The 21,595-nt window shown below is 40.5% G+C and overlaps 1 protein-coding gene across 22 annotated transcripts in view; it reads left to right on the forward strand.

The window, feature by feature from the left end:
• Window positions 1–21,595, forward strand: part of LMO7 (LIM domain 7) — a 195,354-nt gene that overhangs the window by 41,862 nt on the left and 131,897 nt on the right. For 21 of the 22 annotated variants that reach the window (XM_082365910.1, XM_082365909.1, XM_082365904.1 and 18 more), the window contains one exon: window positions 19,018–19,088. In XM_082365910.1, the coding sequence (XP_082222036.1) occupies window positions 19,018–19,088 (71 nt within the window). The remainder of the gene's footprint in view (window positions 1–19,017; window positions 19,089–21,595) is intronic. The other variant, XM_082365912.1, reaches the window with a different exon arrangement.

Below are 21,595 nucleotides of genomic sequence, written 5' to 3' on the forward strand. Positions count from 1 at the left end.
ACAATATCAATTGAGACTCATCCAGTTAGAACTAATCCATTATAAACAAATAGCAATCTTAAAATTTCAGAATAAGTATCATTAAACTGAATTAGAATATAGGAAGCTCATTGGCTATGCTATAACAAATAGATGAAAACTACAATGGATTTTACACTCTAGGGATATATAAGTGTTAAAAATTCTAATTTCTTATACAAATAACAGAAAGCTTCATTTCATTATTGTAAGCTCCCAAAATTTATGCTTATTTTTTCTACTTCTGTCAATTTCCTGACACATTTAACACAAGCAGGGAAATCTTTTCAGTAAATTGAACATGTGGAGCTCACACATGTAGTGAAGGATACTGGCCAAGTGACATATGTCTCATATTGTTTGAGTTTCCCATCTATTCTTTGCTTCAGACCCCCATACAAGTTTATTCTTTTCTCAAGCAACCTGTGAATTTGCTGTATCTTTTTTGGCTCTTACAGAGTTGGGGCTGGCAGCGGCTCTGATAGTTTTACACCAAGCTCTCCTGTAGCCATTTGGTTGCTGAGTTCTCAGCTCTCTCCACTTTTCAGTTGTCCACAGCCTGGTCTCTGCTCTTGAAGGGCCTGACTTATCATTTCTTTTTCTTTTTTCAAACCTATCCCTGACTCCAAAATACTGAATACGTTCCTTCCACTGGGCTTTATTTAAAGATTGTTTCCGACAAGATGCCCCTTCATTCTTCAGTTTATCTTTTCTGGAGAGTTTCTCTCCACCCCGCTTCCGCTTCCCAGGCTTGAGGTCAGGGTTTCATGTTTGGGATGCTTTTTATGCAATTCTTGAAATTTATTCCACATATTTAAGGGAATTCCAGAAAGGCACACTTCATGTGCCTTGACATGTGGCTCTGTTTCAGTTTTTGGTCTATCTAAGAGAAATCTGAGCTTTGTTTCTCTCATTATCTGACCTTTCTCTTCCTGTGAGTTCAGGCTTCATTGGCAGAGTTCCATGCAACGTCACTTAGGCCAGGAGGAAGCAGCCCACGCCCTGTCTTTCCTGAAGTTCAAGTCTTTAAGAGAGTAGCTCTTAGAAAGGTACACCTTCTCCTGCTGGCTGCACACCTGGAAGCCTGCAGGCTCTGGGGCAGAGCCTCACTATAATTCCAATGTGGGAAGAATCCCCTCCTGGGCATAACACTCAATGGCCAGGTCCCAGGTAGGATTTCTAGCCTGTTGACATTTTCATGCACTGCAAGTGTTTTCCAGGAGTCACTGATTATAAATATAGTCCATTTTCTCAGTGGGGAGCGTCCTTACCCCCTCACATTGGTGGGACAGAAAACCCCTTTCCCACCAAAGAGCTTGGGAAGGTGCTGAGCTGCCCCTTCCAAGGAAAATATGGGCCTGGCTGGGGTCTTCTCTGGCCTAATCTGCCCGTGTTGGGCCTCCTGGCAGATCCTCTGGAACTGTCACCAGGAGCCCAAGCCCATATTTAATTTTGTGTTAGGCTTTATGGACAATGGATCTTTGTTAGGACTACTCAACTCTCTCTGCCCATTGTAGTGAGAGATCTCATTGCAATCGATTGGAGTTTGGGTTCCAATAAAATTTTATTTATAAAAACGGTTGGTGGGCCTGGGTTTGGCCCACAGGCCCTAGTTTGCCCACCTCGGGTTTAAGATGTGATTTTCAATAAATCAGGTTAATAAGTTATTTTGTCTCCCATGTTGCTTTAACATAGTACTAAGCAAATGCATAAAGTACATTGATTTTGTTGAATATACTCTGATGTACTTTGAACGTTCTTTGTTCAATGATGAACAGTTATTTCCAATGGCTGAATAATAATTATAACTACTTTGTCTGGTAATGCTTCAATGAAGTTCTCAGAAAATATGTAAGGGATCGTCTATATGTTGTATTTGTAAATATTTAATTTACAGTTAAAAACTGGAGATTTGATTTTAGTAAGAGAAAAGTTTTGATAAGTGCATCTGGAGTGTATAGTCTAAGCAAAACTGAAAGGTTTTTCTAAACCAAACTGTGACCGAGAAGAATGTTTTTAAAAAGCTTTAAAAAAATTAGTTTTGCTTCAGGTAATGTGAATATAGCCAAAATATCTCTCTGTTTATAGACCAGTGACTTAATGTTTGAAGCATTATTCATCCCATCAGTCTCCTGGGTGTGTGTTGAGTAGACAGTGTTTGTTCAGTGTAGTTTCAAAATGCAGGATGGTTTATCATGAGAAAAAAATGCAGGATTTGTGTGGTCTTGGCTTGACTTAGTGTCACAAGTTACTGACTGTTAAATGTGATACGGAAATGTTTAAATCACACCGAGGTCTTCCCTGCGGCCGCCTAACCTCTTGTATCCTTACTGTCAGCCTTTGTCCCACCAAGATGGAAGAGCTTCGGTCATGGTGCTCAACGCTTGGCTTCTTGGTCCAGTGCCCTGCTTCCTCCCAGAGCTTTCCACTCTGTCCCCTGGGACAATTTTATGGTGAACACTCCAACATTTACCCCTCCCCTAAACCTTCTCTTTACCTCTTTGCCTTAAGAGAAAGCCAGTCCTCCTTTTTTCCTGTTGCCTTCTCCAGTGGAGTTTGCCATCTCTCGCCCACCTCAGGGCTGGAAGAAGTGGCCACTTCCAGAGAGTTAGCCTGAAATGTTCACACAGAAGTATCTATGCCTTAGACCAGTTGGTTAGACTGTCCAAGATCCTTCTTCCCAACTGCTTGCTGACCTCTGACCTCTCACTTGCTCCTTCTTATTCAGTGAATACTTGAGCACCTGACTCATGCATCCCTCCTGCCCTGACCTGCCATCACCCTGGGTAACACAGTGTAGACTGGGAGGGTGCATCAGGTTCTCTCACTTCCCAATCCACGACATCCTTTCCTACTCCAGCCACTTTCTTTGACATCCTAATCCTGGATTTAGTTATTTCCTGGAAGGGCTGCACTTTTGCATTATTAAATCCCAGCATCTTACTCTACAGCTTACCCAGCAGCTTCAACTAAACCTGCTTAGTCAAAACCCCTTTACTTTCTTCCTTCTTACCAGCTGCCTGTCTCTACTTCCCTCCCTGCTTAGTGTAGTCTGCACGGGCTAACACTAAGCCACTTTCTTGAGATTGTCTTCAAACTGGCTCTCTTGTCCTCTCACAGCTACCTGGGAAAACCCAACTGCTGACGGCCTGCTCAGGTAGTCTTGATCTGCACGAACTCCAGGTTGCCCCGACCCTACTTGTGTGGAGTGGGTCCCAACAGATCCCAGCTAGTTTCAGAATCGTTGGTCTACTAAGTGTCTCTTAATTAAGAGGTTATTTACCCAGGACCTGCAGGAGGGCTGCAGTTCCCTCAATTCTTTTCTAGTTATCTCCGGATCCTTCACACATGTATACAGCTACTCATGTTCCTTCTGGGTTATCCAGTCAGGTTTTAGCTCTTTCAACCTGAAGCATCACTTCATACCAGTTATCAGATGGCTGTGCCTTCTCCCACAATGTCTTCCTGGAGGTTTAACTCCAGGGAGATTTAACTCATTTCATCAAGACTTTTGTAGAAGGCAGATAAGACCAGTCACCTTCAGTCTTATTTTGACTTTAGACTTTGACTGGATGCAATTCAGAAACATCTTGCCTTGCTTAGACAAGCTAGAGTTCGTAAGGCACTGTGCATACTCTTGTGTAAATTAATCTGCTCATTTTGAGGATTAAGAGTATGTTGTTACATGGGGCTTCCCTGGTGGCACAGTGGTTAAGAATCTGCCTGCTAATGCAGGGGACACGGGTTCGAGCCCTGGTCTGGGAAGATCCCACATGCCGCGGAGCAACTGGGCCCGTGAGCCACAATTACTGAGCCTGCGCGTCTGGAGCCTGTGCTCCGCAACAAGAGAGGCCACGACAGTGAGAGGCCCGTGCACCGCGATGAAGAGTGGCCCCCGCTTGCCGCAACTAGAGAAAGCCCTCGCACAGAAATGAAGACCCAACACAGCCAAAAATAAATAAATAAACAAATTTTTAAAAAAAAGAGTATGTTGTTACAGAAGCTGTAACTTGGCTTGATTTCTCACGTCGAGATGCCGGGAAGTGGCATGGAAGTGTATGGTTCTCCCCAGTCCACGACTCGCGATCATTTTGGGTCAAGTGTGTGGGTAGGTGTATGACGAAGCCTTTTGTTGTAATGCAGTTACCACAGTGGCCTGGAACATCAGCTTAGGGTTCAAAAAATAACAGCATTCGTGGCATAAACAGTGATCATTGTCACCAGTGAAAGCACTTATTAAACAACCACATTTTGAAAAATGTCCAAATGTAGTTGAGTAACGAATGCAGGCGGTTTTAAGTCTTTTTGTTCTGCACTGACATTTGTTCTATTATTAGCCTCTTTCTGGAATATGGCTTTCATGGTGTGGCCATTAAGGAATTCATCAAAATTTCATGTGGCCTGCATGGGTCTCCATTGTCTGTGGCTGCCATCTGGCTCTGCTTTAGGCTGGGGCGATCATCATTTCATGCGGTGCTCCCGGTCCCCCTCCCTGCCGATACCCAATCTGTTTTCCTTCTCCTCCAGCTTTTCTGTCTTCTGACTTCATTCTCTGTTCCAGGATGTAGGATGTCTGTCATTATTCTCTGTTAGGGGAGGAAAATATTAGTTCACGCTGGTTTTCGGCTTTTCCTTTTCCCCTAAGACATTAGTTAGGGCTTTCATGTGCTGCCAGAAGCTCTCAGGTGTTTTTCCCCAGCGTAGGTACCATCTGTCTGATCCAGGACTCTTGTTCCTGGATCATGGCCTGAGAGGTAGGGAGGCTGGTTTGCTGTCCCATCTCCTCCCCCTTTCCACTGCTGCCTTTTCTTTTTCCTGAGCTGTGTTCTTTTAGTCTCTGAATCTGAATTAAACCTTCTCTGTATATCTCACACAGCAGTTTCTCTTTTCTTTTTCACCTTTTGGCCTTTAGGAGAAGTGAATTAAGATATTTTTTTCTTACAAATGTTTGTTGTTGTGTATGTTACACAGTGGGGGAGGGCAGGAGAAGATGTGTGACCTTGACGGAGGTTCCTGAGCTCCATAAAGTTTCAGTCTAGGACAGAAGAGCAGACACGGCCACTTGATGGTGACATAAGGCAGAACGGGGTATCTACTGAACTAGTGGCTCAGGAAATCGGTCTCACGGAAGATATAGAGGGAGAAGGACTCTTTTGGGGGCAGTGGTGTTTGGGGAAAACAGTGGAGGGGTATACTTTGTGTTGTTGAGACGGAGGGATGAAGGCACTGGAGGATACTGATTTCTTGTGTTTACACAGAATCAAGGAATCACATGTGAGAATCCAGGGGTGAAAGACCTGGAGGGAGGGAGGGAAGCCTTACCCTAAGGACAAATGGACCTTTGGAAGATTTTGAGCAGTGGTTTTGATTTTTAAGGAATGATAGGTAGCCTTTGAAGTACAGAGTAGAAAAGGGGGAGATCAAGGCAAGGTGATCAATAGGTTGTTGAAATGTTACATCTGCCAGAGGAGAAGCCGAGAACTGGGGTGGAGAGAATTGACGTGGATTTGGAGGGACAGGAAAGTTCATGCTCGTGTTTTGAGTCTGGGCAGCTGGGAGGGTGTTGGTATCATGATTTCAGTAGAGAAGTGAGGTGTGGTGGTTCAGTCCTGGGTGAGAGGGTGAGGTCTGTCTTACATGTGGGCTCTGTGATGATGTCTGGGTGCCCAAGAGGAGATGCCCAGCGGGGAGGTGAGAATATGAGGCTGGAGGGGCGCTTCGGGGGGAAGGACAAGGGTTGCAAGTTCAGGGCTACCTGCTTGGCGTTTGTAATTGAATGAGCAGAGTTTTAGAAGGTGGAGGAAGGACGCTGAGCAGGTGAACTGAAGAATTTGGAGGGCGTGGTTGGCAGGTCAAGCTTCACGGTTTGGAGGAGGGTGAAGTAATTACCCTGGAGAAGTTTTCCGGACTAACCCATACCCTCCTGCCTTGCACACATTCTGTCACGCCCAGCTGCCCTCCGCCAGGGATCCTTCTCAGGTTTGCCTGAACATTCAGACGCATCTTCAGTTTGTTGTGCTTGGTTGCCTGCCCTTATTATCTCCCTTTTAAAGCATAGTTCTAGGCTCGGAGAGCAGAATCCACGTATAACCTAAGCCTCATAGAACCCAGATCTGTGAGCGTCCCTGATGCTTTACTGGACGAGAGAGAAATCATCCAGAGTACTGAGAGGAATCTTAGACATCTCACCCATATGTTCGAACATTTTTTATATCAGGAGTTTACTTTCTGCAAAAATGCAGGTCATTCCACATTGGAGAATTTTATTATGGTAGAAAGTTGTTCCATGTAGTGGGTCCCAGGTCTACAATTTAAACAGATTGTACATTTTAACGTGGAAATTTTTCTACAGAAGTCTCAAAATCTATTGTGTGTTTCAAAATCAATTTGGTAGAAACACATCAGAAGCTCTTATAGAATGAATAAAGGAGACAGATTAGTGGTGTTTATATTACTTAATTTTTTTCAGCCGTATTGAGGTATAATTGACAAATCAAACTGTAAGATATTTTTCTTTTTTGTTTTCATCAAATGTTGCTTGGTGATATGTTTTTAAGCTATTTTGTTGAATTTTTAAAAAAATGTACTTGGATCTAGCCATGAAAACTAGGAAACAGTAATTCCCCAACTGAGGTATAAACCGCAGCTTATACCTCTGCAGTACCGGGAACTCACCAGCAGGTGGTAGCAGAGAGCAGGAACTGATTCCTGTTCGGTTTCCTTCGATTTCCAATAAAGAACCAAAGAACCATTTAGAGTTGTGAGCTGTAGTGATGATTTACTCCAAATTCTTTTTCTTATAAGAAAATCAAGACTCACAGAGCTCTAGATACCTAACACTAAAGCAGTGTTTATCGGAGACCATTCTTAGCAAAACTCCGTAAGGGCGCTTCTGGAGAAGTTGAACTTCAGGTGTCTGTCTAGGCTGTTTGAATCAGGCTCGCTTAGAGAAAGGCCTGGGACCTGTATTGTTTTACAGGCGCCACAAGTGATTCTTTTATACGCTAAATTCTGAGTCAATGAGAGAGAGTCCTTCCTACAGGGCAGGAGTTATGCGGGACCTTCAGAATTCAATGAAAATCCCTGCGGGTTTTCAAACTGAGATGCCCGCAGGGCCAGCCAGGTGGTGAACTGGGGCGAGGAAGGGTGGGTGTAGCAGATGGGAGGATAGGGTCTGTGGCTCTCTGCAGAGTGTGTTCTCCCCGGGGCCGCCCATCACTAACTCAGGGCAGCCAGTTGTGGCTATGAGGTAATGCACGCCCAGCGTTGGCAGACCTTTTCTTTTTTAAAGAGAAGCTGGTGATCCAGCTCTTTGCTTCCTCTTGCCCAACTTCAACATTGTGTGTGGGCCAAACAAAATGTGTCCAGGTTGGAGTCAACCTGTCGGCTCTGACGGCCCCTTCAAGGACTTAGGCCAGTAGGGGAGGCAGGGAGGCGAGTACACATGTGCCTGCATTGATGTGAATGTCACGGGCAGCCAGGAATTGAAGGCGCAGCGGGGGAAGAGGGAGCCCTTAGCACTGCGAGAGGGGGTCAGGCACACGTTCTGACATTGAGCTCTCAAGGTCGGCGATATATTTTTTTTGGGGGGGGGTGGGAAACAATCTCGTCCATTTGTATGGGTAGAGTCTTCCTTCTGTTATCCTAAGATGGAACATTCATATCAATCTTTTCACGTGTCACTATACCAGGATACAGTTGTCCCTTGGTACCTGTGGGGGATTGGTTCCAGGATCTCTTGGGGATACCAAAATCCGGGGATGCTCACGTCCCTCAAATAAAATGCCCTAGTGCAGTCGGCCCTCCATATTCGTGGGTTCCACATTCCCAACACTTGGTCCAGAGGGCCGACTGTGGTGTTAAAGAAGTTACTCTCAGTGCTTCTGTTTTTATAGTCTTGAAACAAAATTTAAATTATTACTAAAAATTATTACTAAATTAAATTATTACTAACATTATTACTAAAAACTAAAATTATTACTCAGCCAAGGATATTTTAAACTAATAATTAGACGTGTTATGGAGCCCTGAGCAATATCTACTTTTGAGATAAATAATCTGGAGACTTTGTTGATCTATTAAGGCCCTAGAAAGAACCTAGGAGAAACTTTGTTCCTACAAGTCATTTGAGGAAAACTGACTTCGGAACCATTCTGTTGTGGGGATGGTAATTAATTCACAACAGGAGCTAATGTGGAGGGGCTATGGCCCTCTGGGTCCCATCTTACCTGTGTTTTCTGTTTTGAAACCATATACGTAAAGTGAGCTATAAAAAAAGGCCATAACTGCACTTAAGAAAACTTAGGGTTGTAGAATTGTTTAGAGATAATGCAAAGATGACACATTTAAAAGTAAAAAGATAGATGGAAGTATATAAGAGGAAATATCATGATTAAAACATTTCTGTATGTGAGGTAGTGGGCTGGAAGTTTCACTTCGCAAATTTAGACCTATTCCTATGAAATTATAAATAAGTTTTTTAGGGAGATAGGCGTTTAGGAGATAGTAAACAAATTACTTTAATAGCTTAACATATAGTGAACTTCCTTTGTGTATGGGGTATGAGGTGGTATTGAACACCTTTTAAAAATTCTTTACTGAACTTGAATAAAATGCACAAATTTTTAAGTGTACAATTCTTTGAGTTTTTTAAGAACATGTTTATTGAGATATAATTCACAAACCATACAATTCACCCTTTTGAAGTGTACAGTTCATTGGTTTTTAGTGTATTTGCAGGATTGTGCAACCCTCACCCCAGCCTAATTTCAAAACGTTTTTGTCACTCCCAAAGACACCCTATACCCATTAGCACTCACCCATTCTTCCCTTCCCTTAGTCCCTGGCAACCACTAATCTACTCTCTGTTGCTATGGTTTTGCCTTCTCCGGGCATGTCACAGAAATGGAATCATAATATGTTGTCTTCTGTGCCTGGTTTCTTTCACTTAGCCTCATGTTTTCTAGGTTTGTCCATGATGTAGATGTATCAGTACTTCATTCCATTTTATGGCTGAATGATATTCCATTGTATGGTTATACCATATTCTGTTTATTCATTCATCAGTTGATGGATTGATGGGTTATTTTCATTTTTTTGGCTAACACAAGTAATACTGCTATGAAAACTCATATACAGGTTTTTGTGTGAACATGTATTTTTATTTCTCTCGGGCATGTACCTAGGAATAGGAGTGTAATTATCTCTTTGCTTCCTAGAAATTTACTGTTGAATGGAAGGAAGGCTGACGATTGTGTACCAGAAGGACGACATTGTTAGTTTGCAGTAGGAATCCATCAAGAATCATTTAGGCAGCTCCTGTGTCACAGGTCACCTCAAGTTCTTCCCTTAATGCCAAACTTACACTGGGGAGTAAAGCATATCCTAGGGGTGTGACTATCCATTTGAAGTTCATGTAAAATAAGTAGTGACTTTCACCTGTAATACAGATACACTCTTTCCCAAAATGAATGTTTCCCACAGTGATGACTCTCATAGTAATTCACCGGGAGGTAAGCAGGTTAATTGTTGAGACTTGCTAATGTGTGTGTGTGTGACATTTCTGCACAAAACAATGATGTCTCTTGACTCTTGAGAACCAATGATTATATTAAGCATTTGAACGCTACTTAAACTATCCTGATAATGGATATTCACGTCTACATGTGCCTTGTGTGCTATTTATTTAAAAAACTCCTTGATCGTGGAGAAAAAAATAATTTATGCACTAGACTAGGCTTTCGGTAGACTTTTTTTTCCTTTGCAATATTTTACCTATTGTCTGCAACAGCTTAAGTTTGGAGCATGAACTTGTATTTATAGGCAAAATGTACTTTATACTTTATTCTTTAGAAGTAGTTTTGTGATTCTTAACAAAGTATAGCTGTAAAACTTGAGCACATTTTTGTGTGTCATGTTTTTGGTGAATTTAACTAGCTGCTAATAGGACTCAGGTTGTCTTGGATTTCATATCTAGATGAAACGTGGTACATAAATTGTCAGCCCTGGAGCAAATCTTTCTTCCCTTGGTTTTATTTAGTTCTTTCCAGTTGTTTTCCATTTGTGGCTTATTAATGGTTGTGGTTTAGCAAAAATAATCGGAGACTCTGAGCTAAAAGTTGGTATCAGGAAGTGGCCACTTCTCCTGGACCGGAAATTATGTTTAAACTCATTCCTTTTTTTTTTTGCCCCCAAAATATCTGAGTGTAGCTGGCATTTGACCTAATGATGATTAAGAATTTGGAGGGTTTATAAAGACAGTTGGCTTTTAATTATCCAGAACACACCGGGAGCTGCGTACTTTGCTGTTTGTCTTCCCTTCCCGGCTGCATGAAGACTTGGGAGCCTTCCCAACAGGAGGGGAAGTGGGGAGGTGTAATTTACACTAGCCGCTAAGACCAAGGGCTTACCATGGGCAGTGGGGCAGAAAATGTTTAGATTTTTGACCACTATGAGACTTTTGGATTCCATTTAGAATTCAGTGATCTGTGCAATTCTAATACCACGATCTTGGAAGACTGTGAGTTGGCTTTGGGTTTGCTATCAAGTGATATTAGCATTGGCGAAAATAGTCCTGGTATATGCCGGGATATTATGTAGTACAATGCCAAATCTTAAGAGAGGCCAGTGACTTGAGAATTATGTCACTTAAAGCAATGCTGAATATACAATATAAGTTAACCAAGAACATGCTGTAATTCAGAGGCTTAACCACATTTTAGAGAGATGCCTAGGCTTAAAATGCCATCTTGACCACATATTTCAAAACAGGGTTAGACTTTTAAAGAGGAATTTCCAAGAATTACTTCATCTTTTTATATTCCTAGTGCCAAGCACCATGCCAGGTACGTGCATAGCAATTGTCATTACATGATTTTTGAATGAGTGAATAACCAAATACTTTCTTAGTATCTTAGTTAAAATTAAGAAAGATAATTTAAATGGAAAATTGAATTCTAATGTATTCTTCGGTCTGGAAGAAATTTATGTAGCAAATCAGTGGTGAAATGCTCTCAACTTTGAGGTTTTCATCTAAGAATATTCCCTATTAAAAAGGTGTATCACTAGAGTGATATGTTTCCATAGACTCTTGTATGTGTTTGTTCTTGAGCTAGTGACAAAACTAGGGTGAGTGATTTTTGGGAACTGAGGCAGATTCTTCTTCTAAAACACAACCAATCCCCACCCTCCCTACCCCCCATACACTTGAAATTTAACCATCAGTTTTGCTTTTTTTTGGGTCTTGCTCTTCCTTGCTTCAAATACTTGTAGGGCAAATATTCATCAGAAGAGTAATTAGATTTAACATAAGTGACTAGTATGTATAAGCCGTATTTCAACCAATGAGAAGTTGGGTAAGACAGTCCTGCCCTTGAGAGTATGCAGAATAGGCTGGGATGGCTGGGAATAGGTTCCTAATTACATTGTCAGGTTCACTCAGTGCTTCCATAGAGACTCTCATTGGACGCTCACTGCCTGTTATGTAGAGACTGACCTAGGTCTCAACTCAAGCAAGCATATTTTAACTCAGTTTCCTCATGTCAAGATGGGGTAAGAGTGTCCACCACACAGGGTTGCTGTGAAGATTAAGGGAGATCGTGCACAAAGTAAACAGAGTAAGTGTTAGCTGTCAATCCTGGAACCCCTTTTCTAGCTGAGAAGACTGAGGCCTGGGGAAATTGGGAGACTTCATTATACAAAGGAGTCTGAGACTCCGTCTCAGCTTCTCTGACTTCAGATTTTTATTAGGGTAGTTTAAAAAGGACACTACCGATACTCCCAGGTATCAAAACCAAACTTATGGTTACCAAAGGGGATACGTGGGGGGATGGGGGATGGGGGGAGAGATAAATCAGGAGCTTGGGATGAACATACACACACTACTATGTATAAAATAGATAACCAACAGGGACCTACTGTATAGCACAGGGAACTCTACTCAATATTCTGCAATAACCTATATGGGAAAAATATCTGAAAAAGAATGCATATATGTATTCAATATATGTATAACTGAATCACTTTGCTATATACCTGAAACTAACACAACATTGTAAATCAACTATACTCCAATAAATTTTTAAAAAAATAAGATAAAAAGGACAGAGCCCCACCCTTTTTGGAAGAATTGGTTTCTCTAAAATTCTGAATAACCTTTTCAGTAATTTTACTCTGGGCAAGGAAAGAGCTAGAAGGTAGACTTTTTTTGTATTTAAATTATGTTTAGTTTTTACCTAATATTTTCGACTGTGTGCCACAATCCTTGCATTATAGGCTTTTAGTATGTGTGACCAATGAGATTTGGCAAAGTTATTGAATCTTAAATAATGTATATGTCTCATGGAATTCATTATAAAAATTGGACCTGTTTTGCGGCATCATGGGAATCATATAATGATTGCTTCAGAAATGAAGTTTGATGGAAGAAAGGAGAGAAGGGTGTTTTTAATTCTTTGGTGGCTTTTTAGAGACTGAAAACACGACAGCTCCTTGATGTGTGCCAGCCTGGGGGGGAGTCTGTCTGTGGAAACCATGTCCTATAAGGGCTCTCTCATTGGAAGGTGGGATACTAGGTTATGTTTCTGAATGAAAATGTTAAAGCAGACCCATTGTTTGTGAGTTGCTTCATGATGTGGTCCCTGTGTTCCCCAGTGCTTTCTGAGAGTAAATATTCCTTGGGTTTTTGTTTTTTTGGCATGACTTTGGTTGAAATGATTGGCATGATGATCTTATGTGTGTATCTTGAATGTCCTGATGTAGTAGCTGATCAATCAATTAGTAACTTAATTTGGAATCAACTGTGAGCCCAGTTGAAGCTCATCATCTAGTTTTTGTCAGCAAACATCCCTTTCCCTCTATTAAAACAAGCTCAAATGGGCCCTGTGTTTTTGCACTGTGATTCACACAAAAGTATGGTGGAGAGTGCTTTTGGGATTCTAAACATCTTTTAAATGGCTGCTTAAAAGGAACTGAAAAATTTACATGAGATGAGTGCCTGCTGACTTGCATTAGTGAGTGTTTCGCTGATAACAGTCTGGTATAAAGTGGTCTTTGAAAAGTTCCCAGAATGTTTGGGGTTTAGGTCATGTGGTTTCTTGGCCAGAATTGGAACTGAGATGTGAAGTTTTAGAGAAACTTGTTGCTTAGATTGGTGGGAAATCTCATCCAGTGAGAGGATTTAAATAAAGCTGTAAGCAAAACAGTAAAGGGTATGAAGATAATTCCCATTGATATATTAAATTAATATATTTCGTAACAAAAGAAATGGCTTTTTTTGAAATTTGCCAACTTGGCACTTATTGAGGGTGTATTTGGTTGGTAGGTATTTTATTCCACAACATATGCCCTTTAAAAGCTTTGTATCAAGGGCTTCTTTGGAGGCTACAGGTGGTAGGACGGGTTTGACAGCAATGTTTGTGCGGTGTGTACTTTTGGCGCGCTGCTCCGCCCTTAACATGCTCAGGGGGAGTAATTATAACTTCACAGGAAACATCTCACCCAAGAGCCTCACACTTGGCCCTCCCTGTTGCTTATTAGCTTCTTTCCAACAAGATGGCTGCTCAACACACAAGGTCACATGGCTGGAAGATGCACAGGCCTCGACTACAGTGTGTAGTCTTTTTTTTTTTTTTCTTTTCTTTTTGAAGATATCAGATATTTTCACATATCATTTGTGGGCTGTGACGTAGATATGGCACATACTTCTTTCCCTTTGAAAATTAGGGAACTGAGCAGTAACTTAATAGAAGTGTGTAGAGTGAGATGGGTCCAGGATTAAACCCCAGATAAAATCTGATGTACGTCTTAGGTTATTTCAAGTGGTACTGATTTTATTCAGCTGCGTTAGGAAAATATGGAAAGGGACAAGGAAGAGGGAAGAAAACAAGTTTTTACAGAAGGCAAGGTGTGGCCGTTTGACGACATAGTGATTACTCCTGTTTGTGTTGACTTTTGATAACTCAGTGGGAAACACATGGTCTCTATTTAGTTCCTATGAATCACAGCCTCATTACATAAAATGTATCACACCTCAAATAGCTTGCTAATGAGTGAGGTTGAAAATTATTGAAAATCACAATGAGTAATTGTTAGATTAGAACTACCAAACAATTTTTCTTTCAAAATTCTGGAATTTCTTTTAGCATACTGAATTCTTCAAATACGGATGCATTCACATTTTAAAGTATGATTTCATTTTTTTGAACAAAACAGCCTTCACTCTATTTTGAGGTCCTTTCTAGATCTCTATAATTTTTTTTTTTTTTTTTTTTTTTTTTACAGTTTCCAGGTTATAGAAGGTAGTCTAGTGGAGTTTTATAACGTAACTCAGTTTCTTCCTTTTAAGTAAAGGATGTTACTTCTGGCAACATGGACTTTCTCTTTGCTAAGATGAAACTTTTTATCTTCATTCTACAGAGGGATAGTAATAGCTAATTGTGCTAACATTTGTGAATGCTTTTTCTGAATCAGGCAAGTGCTGAGGGCTTCATATGCTATCCCATTTAATACTCTGTGCAACCCTGTGACATAGGTACTTTGTATCTCTGTTGCATCTGTGAGAAAACAAAGAGGTTAAGCACCCTCTCCAGGGTTATAGGTAGGAAATAGTGGGGCAGGGATTCACAGGCTCTAGAGCCCCTCCCTGGCCTCACCTGGCCATGGTAGGTGCCGTGCTGTGTGTTGCTGTGTGTTTCTTAAGGAACGTGGCCCAGGCAGCTGCTATAGACTGAAAATCCCTGCTATGAATTTATGTTCTCTTTTTAGTTTAAAACTCTTGGGAAAACTATTTTGCTTTAATTTCTTAGGAGAGGTCTTAGATGAGTTTATATTTATATGGATATATAAATTGCTAATTAAAAATTTTAGTTTACAGTGATCAGATGTTTTTCCTTGTTGAGCTTGAGGTAGATAGTATATACAGTATGAACATTTTGTAATGTTCATGAAAATGTCAAGAGAAATGCTGAAACCATTTATGGGTGAGTTTTCATTTTATTAACATTTAGAATGCCATTTTGTCTCTATCACACACATACACACAGTCATTACGTGTTAAGACACAAGTCTTTATTTTTTCAGGAACATTGAAAAAAAGTTAATTCAACATGTTTTATTTACAGAGTTATCTTTTTAATACCCTTAACAGTGGAGGATTATTTTTGAAGGCACATTGCATGGTAAAATACATTAAATTTAAAAAGTCTAAACACAGATGGAAGACAATTTTTTTTTTAGTTTTAGAAACTCTTTGTGTCTGATGCAGTTAAGACATTCTCTTACTGAGTGCTTGTAAAATGCTGTAGGTTTTTGGTATCTGTTCCATGTGGATGATTCTATAACTCTCTAGAAAGTTAAACTTTCTGAACCTCAACCTTCTTACTAGTGAAAGGGGGAATAATAAGGATTATTAAACTTAAGGATGTGTGCATTTCATAGATGAGAAAAATTACCTACATGAAAACTGATGTCCTTCTCTTCCTTTGTCCTTTAAATGTAGGAGTCACAGGAAATTGACCTAAATCTGATGGAATCTGACTTCTTTTGAATGTTTTTAAAAAAATATTAATTAATTTATATATCTATTGCACAAGAAACACCTGTGGTTACTACAGAATATACATAAGCAAAAAAAAATACTAAAATTAGCTATAATTCTACCAATTAGAAATAATTACTGTTAATATATTTATTCTATATTTATTTATATAATGCATACTTACATATGCATATTTATATAATGCATAGAGTTATAGAAATTGGGATCATACTCCACGTACTTTTTCACAAATGGCTTTATAATTAATATGTTCAGTATTCTTTACAAGTGATAAATCTAGTTTTCTGACATGAATTGAAATTTCATGAGGTTTTCTGTTTTATGGTTATATTATAATTTATCTGATTTCTTATTGTTGAGCATTCAGGGTGTTTTAAGTTGTTGCTATTATGTGTAATGCTGTGAAGCAGTTCTTCTACTGATGTCTCTGAGTTCTTGTCCTGTTGCCTTAATATAAATTCCTAGATCTGCACATAGTGTGCCCAAGAGTATGTGTGTTTAAGATGTCAGACACAGTTTACAAATTGCCTTCAGCAATGATGGTGTCATTTTATATTATCTTCAATAGTGTACAGAGCATGCCAGATTCCCATGTCTTCAAAATATAGACTATCATTTAAGAATCTGTTTAGTTTTTACATTCTGTCTTTGTAAATACAGTATAAATGGAGTCTGGTCTTATATCATCATTATTTAGATTTTGATAAGTGTATATGTACAAGAGTACATTCGTATTTTGACATATGGAGGGAGGTGGTCTGAAATCCGCTACATACTATGATTTTGCCTTTCTGTAGTCTTTTTGGAGAAATGAACCATTCTGGATAGTTGGGTTTTCTAAATATCTCTCTCTATTCCATTATTTCTACTTTGTTAATATTCTGAATCTAACTCAGCTTTTTTGTCTATATGGTGCAGAGGTATTCCTTTTTTTTTAAACTTTAAAAAAATTATTTATTTATTTATTTTTGGCTGCGTTGGGTCTTCGTTGCTGCGCGTGGGCTTTCTCTAGTTGCAGCGAGCAGGGGCTACTCTTCGTTGCCGTGGGCGGGCTTCTCATTGCGGTGGTTTCTGTTTGTTGCAGAGCACGGGCTCTAGGCGCACGGGCTTAAGTAGTCGTGGCACACAGGCTCAGTAGTTGTGGCTCGTGGGCTCTAGAGCGCAGGCTCAGTAGTTGTGGCGCCTGGGCTTAGTTGCTTCGTGGCATGTGGGATCTTCCTGGACCAGGGCTCTAACCCATGTCCCCTGCATTAGCAGGTCGATTCTTGACCACTGCGCCACCAGGGAAGTCCCCAGAGGTATTCTTTTGAGGGCTAATTATTGCGATGTGTTGTCAGTGTGTTACTTGAAGGTTGATGTGTGTAATGAGGTTAAGCATATACCTCTGTGAGCCACCCTCAGGTACTTGATTGCACTGAATCTTGGCCATTATAAGCTAATAAGTAGGTGATATTTACCCTGTTTCAGATGAGCAGACTGGGGTTCATGGAGGCTATTCAACTTGCTTAAGGTCACACAGCTACTAGATAATGAAAGTGGCATTTGAATATACTTTTGTCTGACTCGCGCCCTTTCTCCTTCCATTTCGTCCCTTGCTACACTGCCTCTCGACTAGCCCATCCAGTGCTGTTGATTATCACTCTTCACTGCTCTCCATGTGTCTGTGGGGCACAACCCTTCTTCCTTCTAACTCGCTGCTTCTAATCTACCTTGATTTGGGAACGTTATCCGTAGATTGTTTCAGTGATGGGTAATTGAGTATTGGTGGCTCTGAGTGGCTTTTCTAATGACTAGAGAGAATGGGCTTTGACATCTGCTTTGGCTGTTCCTGGGACTTTTTCATGCTTTTCAGCTTTGGGTAGGAGTTCCCAGATAAATGAGATGCTACTGTGTTTTCACTAGCTGCGATTAGTGCTCACCTTGAGTTTGTTTTGGATTTATTTGGGGAAAATTCAAGAGAGTTTGTGCTGCATAGGTTACCGGGGGTAACCCATGGGCCACTCAAGGTTATCCCTGAAGGAATATACCATTCCATTTGGATATGTTTTACTGAACTTTTAAACTTTGTGTTTTACTTATGTGGCTATGAGTTCCCTGCATTTTTTTTTAGATCTACACCCAGTATCCAAGTAAGTGCATGTAACGGAGACACTCAGCAAATGTTTAATTCATGCAGCAATGTAGCCCTTCTGTAGATTAATGACCTTTGTAGGAAAGGATCTGCTACTTCTTCCTGCATTTGAGTGTGTCACCTCCTGGCCCAGGCTCCTGTCCCTGTTTATAGAGCCAGCTTGTGAGAAACTAACTTTAATTCTAGAAATAGCCATTGTTCTGTCAGTTACCCATTATTATGTGTGCCTATGACACTGTTGGGTGTTGTGGAAAAGATGCAGAAGACATACAGGGACTCTAGGTGGACCGTAAAGGTCACAGTGGTGAGTAAGGACAGCAGGAGCTTTGTAGCTCACCTAGGGTTTAAGGTTAGTGACTTCCCAATCAGGTTTCCGAGATCAGATTTCTCCCTGAAGTGGCAGGTGGAGCAGGGCCTCTGCTTGTGGGTGGCTGGGTCCATCTCTAGGGCGGCTGCTGTCCCAGCTGTTGTGGTACACCTGCCCACACCCTTGGCTGGGGACTCAGTCCCAGAGTATTCCTGGAGCACCTTTTCCCTACATGGCCTCCATTTTCTCTGCTACTATTGTCCCTATGGAATCCCCTTTCCTCCCAACCACTCCACCCTCAGAAGACAGAGGAAGACAGAATTGGTAGACACTTTTTCAGCAGTTTCACTAAGAACATTGGTGGCGGTAACCGTAGATGGGCTGTTCATACGTAAAAGCCTTAAGTGGGGAATTGTCTGTTTAGAGATGTACCGTCTTCCCTCTCTGTCTTTTGTCTCTCAATGTCAGGATTTAATCGTTTTCTTCCTATTGCAGTAAATAGCTCTTTACACACATCAGGGCCATTTCATGAATACGTTTAAGGAGAGTCATGCCCTCTATTATTTAGCTTTGTAATGAAACTTGAGGAATTTACGGGTGGAATTGAAATTAATGATGTGCGTATACAGTTGGTATTTCAAGTTTATATCTTAATCTGGTTTTATTTACTCTTAGTAGAGTAGATTGCCCATAGGGCTTTTTTTTTAAATAGAAAATATGCTGGAAATTAAGCTTCTAACTTTTGTTTATCTTCCATAAAATGGTTGCATCATAGAAAACACTCGCTGTGGTTTTTTCTGTTTATATTTGTTCATACTAAAATGGTTAACCTTTCTCTTTGTAACATAGAACAGTGCATAGAATTTCCTGTATGGGACAACTTTTGGTGATACATGCACATTCTCCAAGTATGATCTTAGATGCATATTAATTAATCTGATACTGGATTTGACTTGTGTATTATCCCTGATTTAGAGAAAACTAATACCCAAATATGTCTTTCAGGCAGTAACAGAGAAGAATTTTGCGACAAAGGATTTTCGAGCCTCCCTGGAGAATGGTGTTCTGTTGTGTGAGTAAGTATTTAAAGCATTAAAAAAAAAAATTCAAAAGCAAAGGGGCGCGAGCGTGTGCGTGCGTGTGCGCGTGTGCGTGCCTGTTATGAGGTGTCTTCATTCCCCACCCCCCCCATGGCCACCATAGTCACTGATATGTCTTCTTGGTAACAAGTGAGATTTGATCCCTGCAAATTGACACCCTGACAGTACCAGACAGTAGGAAGGGGTTATCGGTCTCTCTATCTAGAGATAACATTGGTGAAATATATATTATTTTAAATTAGTAAACAAGAAAGATTCTGTTATTGCTTGATGGGCCAGTAGGGGTGGTGGTTGAGAAGTAAGCCCTATCGCATCGCACCAGCTCTCACTTGCTGTGGATAGTCTAATGTATGGAGTTGCCTGGTTTAGAAGTTAATGTAAAGCTTGTTTCCTTCATCAGTAAACAGTGATGATTGTAGAACAAATTTAGGCTGTAGCAAATTTTTCTTTGAACCTTTAAGTGGAGTCATTGCATTACCACAATCAATTTGAGTCACAGGCCAGCCATTCATTCAATTAGTATGATGTTACCGAGAATCACATCTGAGGCTTTGGTTATCCTAAGTCAAATAGGCTTGTGCCATGATTGATGGTATGGGGCCTACAGTGTATGTTTAGTGTAATGTTTTGTTCCCCACTGGATGCAGAATACAGTTAGCCGGGTGGTGACCTTTGGGGATGAGGGGCACACAGTCTGTGGAATAGAAGAATGCAGTCCTGGGTGAGGGTCCAGGTTGCAGACGTGAGCAAATAAAGTATAAGAATGTACTTGTGTATGTACCCACATTTTTGAAACCACTTAAGTATTCCAATCTAGACACTTATCACATAAGTATTTATGGAATCTGTCCACAAGCAAGCACTGGGAGTGTATGTGCTCATACTTAGATGATTTTGATTATCCTTTTAAAGGAAAGTTGTTTGCAGCAAAGATCAGGAGTCAGAGGGCCTAGGTTTGATTCCTTGCTTCATACTTTTGGACATTTGAGCAAGTGACTTAACATCTGAGCCTTATTTTCTCATCTGTAAAGTGGAGATCAGGGTATCTGATCTGCCTAATTCACAAAGGTGCAAAGTTCTATAATACATATATTAAGATTTCCATAAACTATCAAACTTTGTATGAATACAAGTTGTTGCTAGGAAGACGGCCATGAAGAGAACAGTCTTTATCTCACCAGCTCTGTTGATAGGTGTTCACACTTCTTTGTCTTAGAGCAGTGTTATTAAGTTGAATCATATGAAGTGTTGATATTCAAACACGTGTGACCTATAGAAATGTCAATTTCACGTGATTCTACCTAATATGTAGTAGGACAGGCATATGCATAAGGGTCACAAGTAAAGTTTAAGGGATGTTTCTTGTCCTTTTCTGATGCCACATTCAGAGTTGTTGTTGCCAAATAGTGTTTAAACTAATATTAGTAGGTCACGTGGCTAGCTCAGTTGGTCACTGATAGGAAATTATCTTGGTTTGCAAATTATATGTTTTATATATTCTAATGTGTTCAGAAGATGGAGGGAAAAATGGCTGTTAGACGCATGTGATCTGAAAAGAACCTTAGCTATGAGTGTAGACTATTTAGAGCTTTGCTGCAAAATAACTTTGATGTCAGTTTTAAGTCCCATAAGTCAGGATAGGAGTTAGGTGGGCTTATGTAGGCAGTGGGCCTATGGAGCACAGAGTTGTTTTTAGACGTCTGAAAGCATACAACCCAAATAGGTGATCTGTTTAAGAAGTCACTTTGTGGTTATATAGTTCCAGTGATGAACTATTACTCAAAATATTTTTAGGGATCCCCCTTTTGGGGGCATAGCCTCCATAACTAGGTCATTAAACATACTTGAGAGTGACAGTTAGTGTTTTATTTAAAACGCAATTTATGCAGCAGCCTAAATTACTTGAGGTGATTTCCAAAAACTATATTCAACCTGAGTATATTGTTACCAGTGAGGATATTCAGAGTTGATAAAAAACTGTTTTGATCACAGGCAGTACTGTTAGATTAAATATTATAAGTTCTACCTTAATGGTCACAGAAAACATTTAGATGCATGTCTAGAGATATATTAGTTTTTTAAAAATGTCATTTAAATTCACAATTTCCAGAAGCTCATTCTTAGATTGTTTCCTTATTGAAATAACACCAATTTGGGGTTTTGTGCATTACCAGCTAAGTCTAATCAATCTATTTAGTACCCAGTATTCTTTATTTTTATTTTTAAAATTTATTTTATCTTTGGCTGTGTTGGGTCTTTGTGGCTGCGCGCAGGCTTTCTCTAGTTGCGGTGAGCGGGGGCTACTCTTCATTGCGGTGTGCGGGATTCTCATTGCGATGGCTTCTCGTTTCAGAGCACGGGCTCTAGTCACGCGGGCTTCAGTAGTTGTGGCATGCAGGCTTAGTAGTTGTGGCGCACGGGCTTAGTTGCTTCGCAGCATGTGGGATCTTCCCGGACCAGGGCTTGAACCCGTGTCCTCTGCA

Source organism: Balaenoptera borealis (assembly GCF_965194805.1).
Source record: "Balaenoptera borealis genome assembly, chromosome: 18".
In the NCBI taxonomy this organism is placed as follows: Eukaryota; Metazoa; Chordata; class Mammalia; order Artiodactyla; family Balaenopteridae; genus Balaenoptera; species Balaenoptera borealis.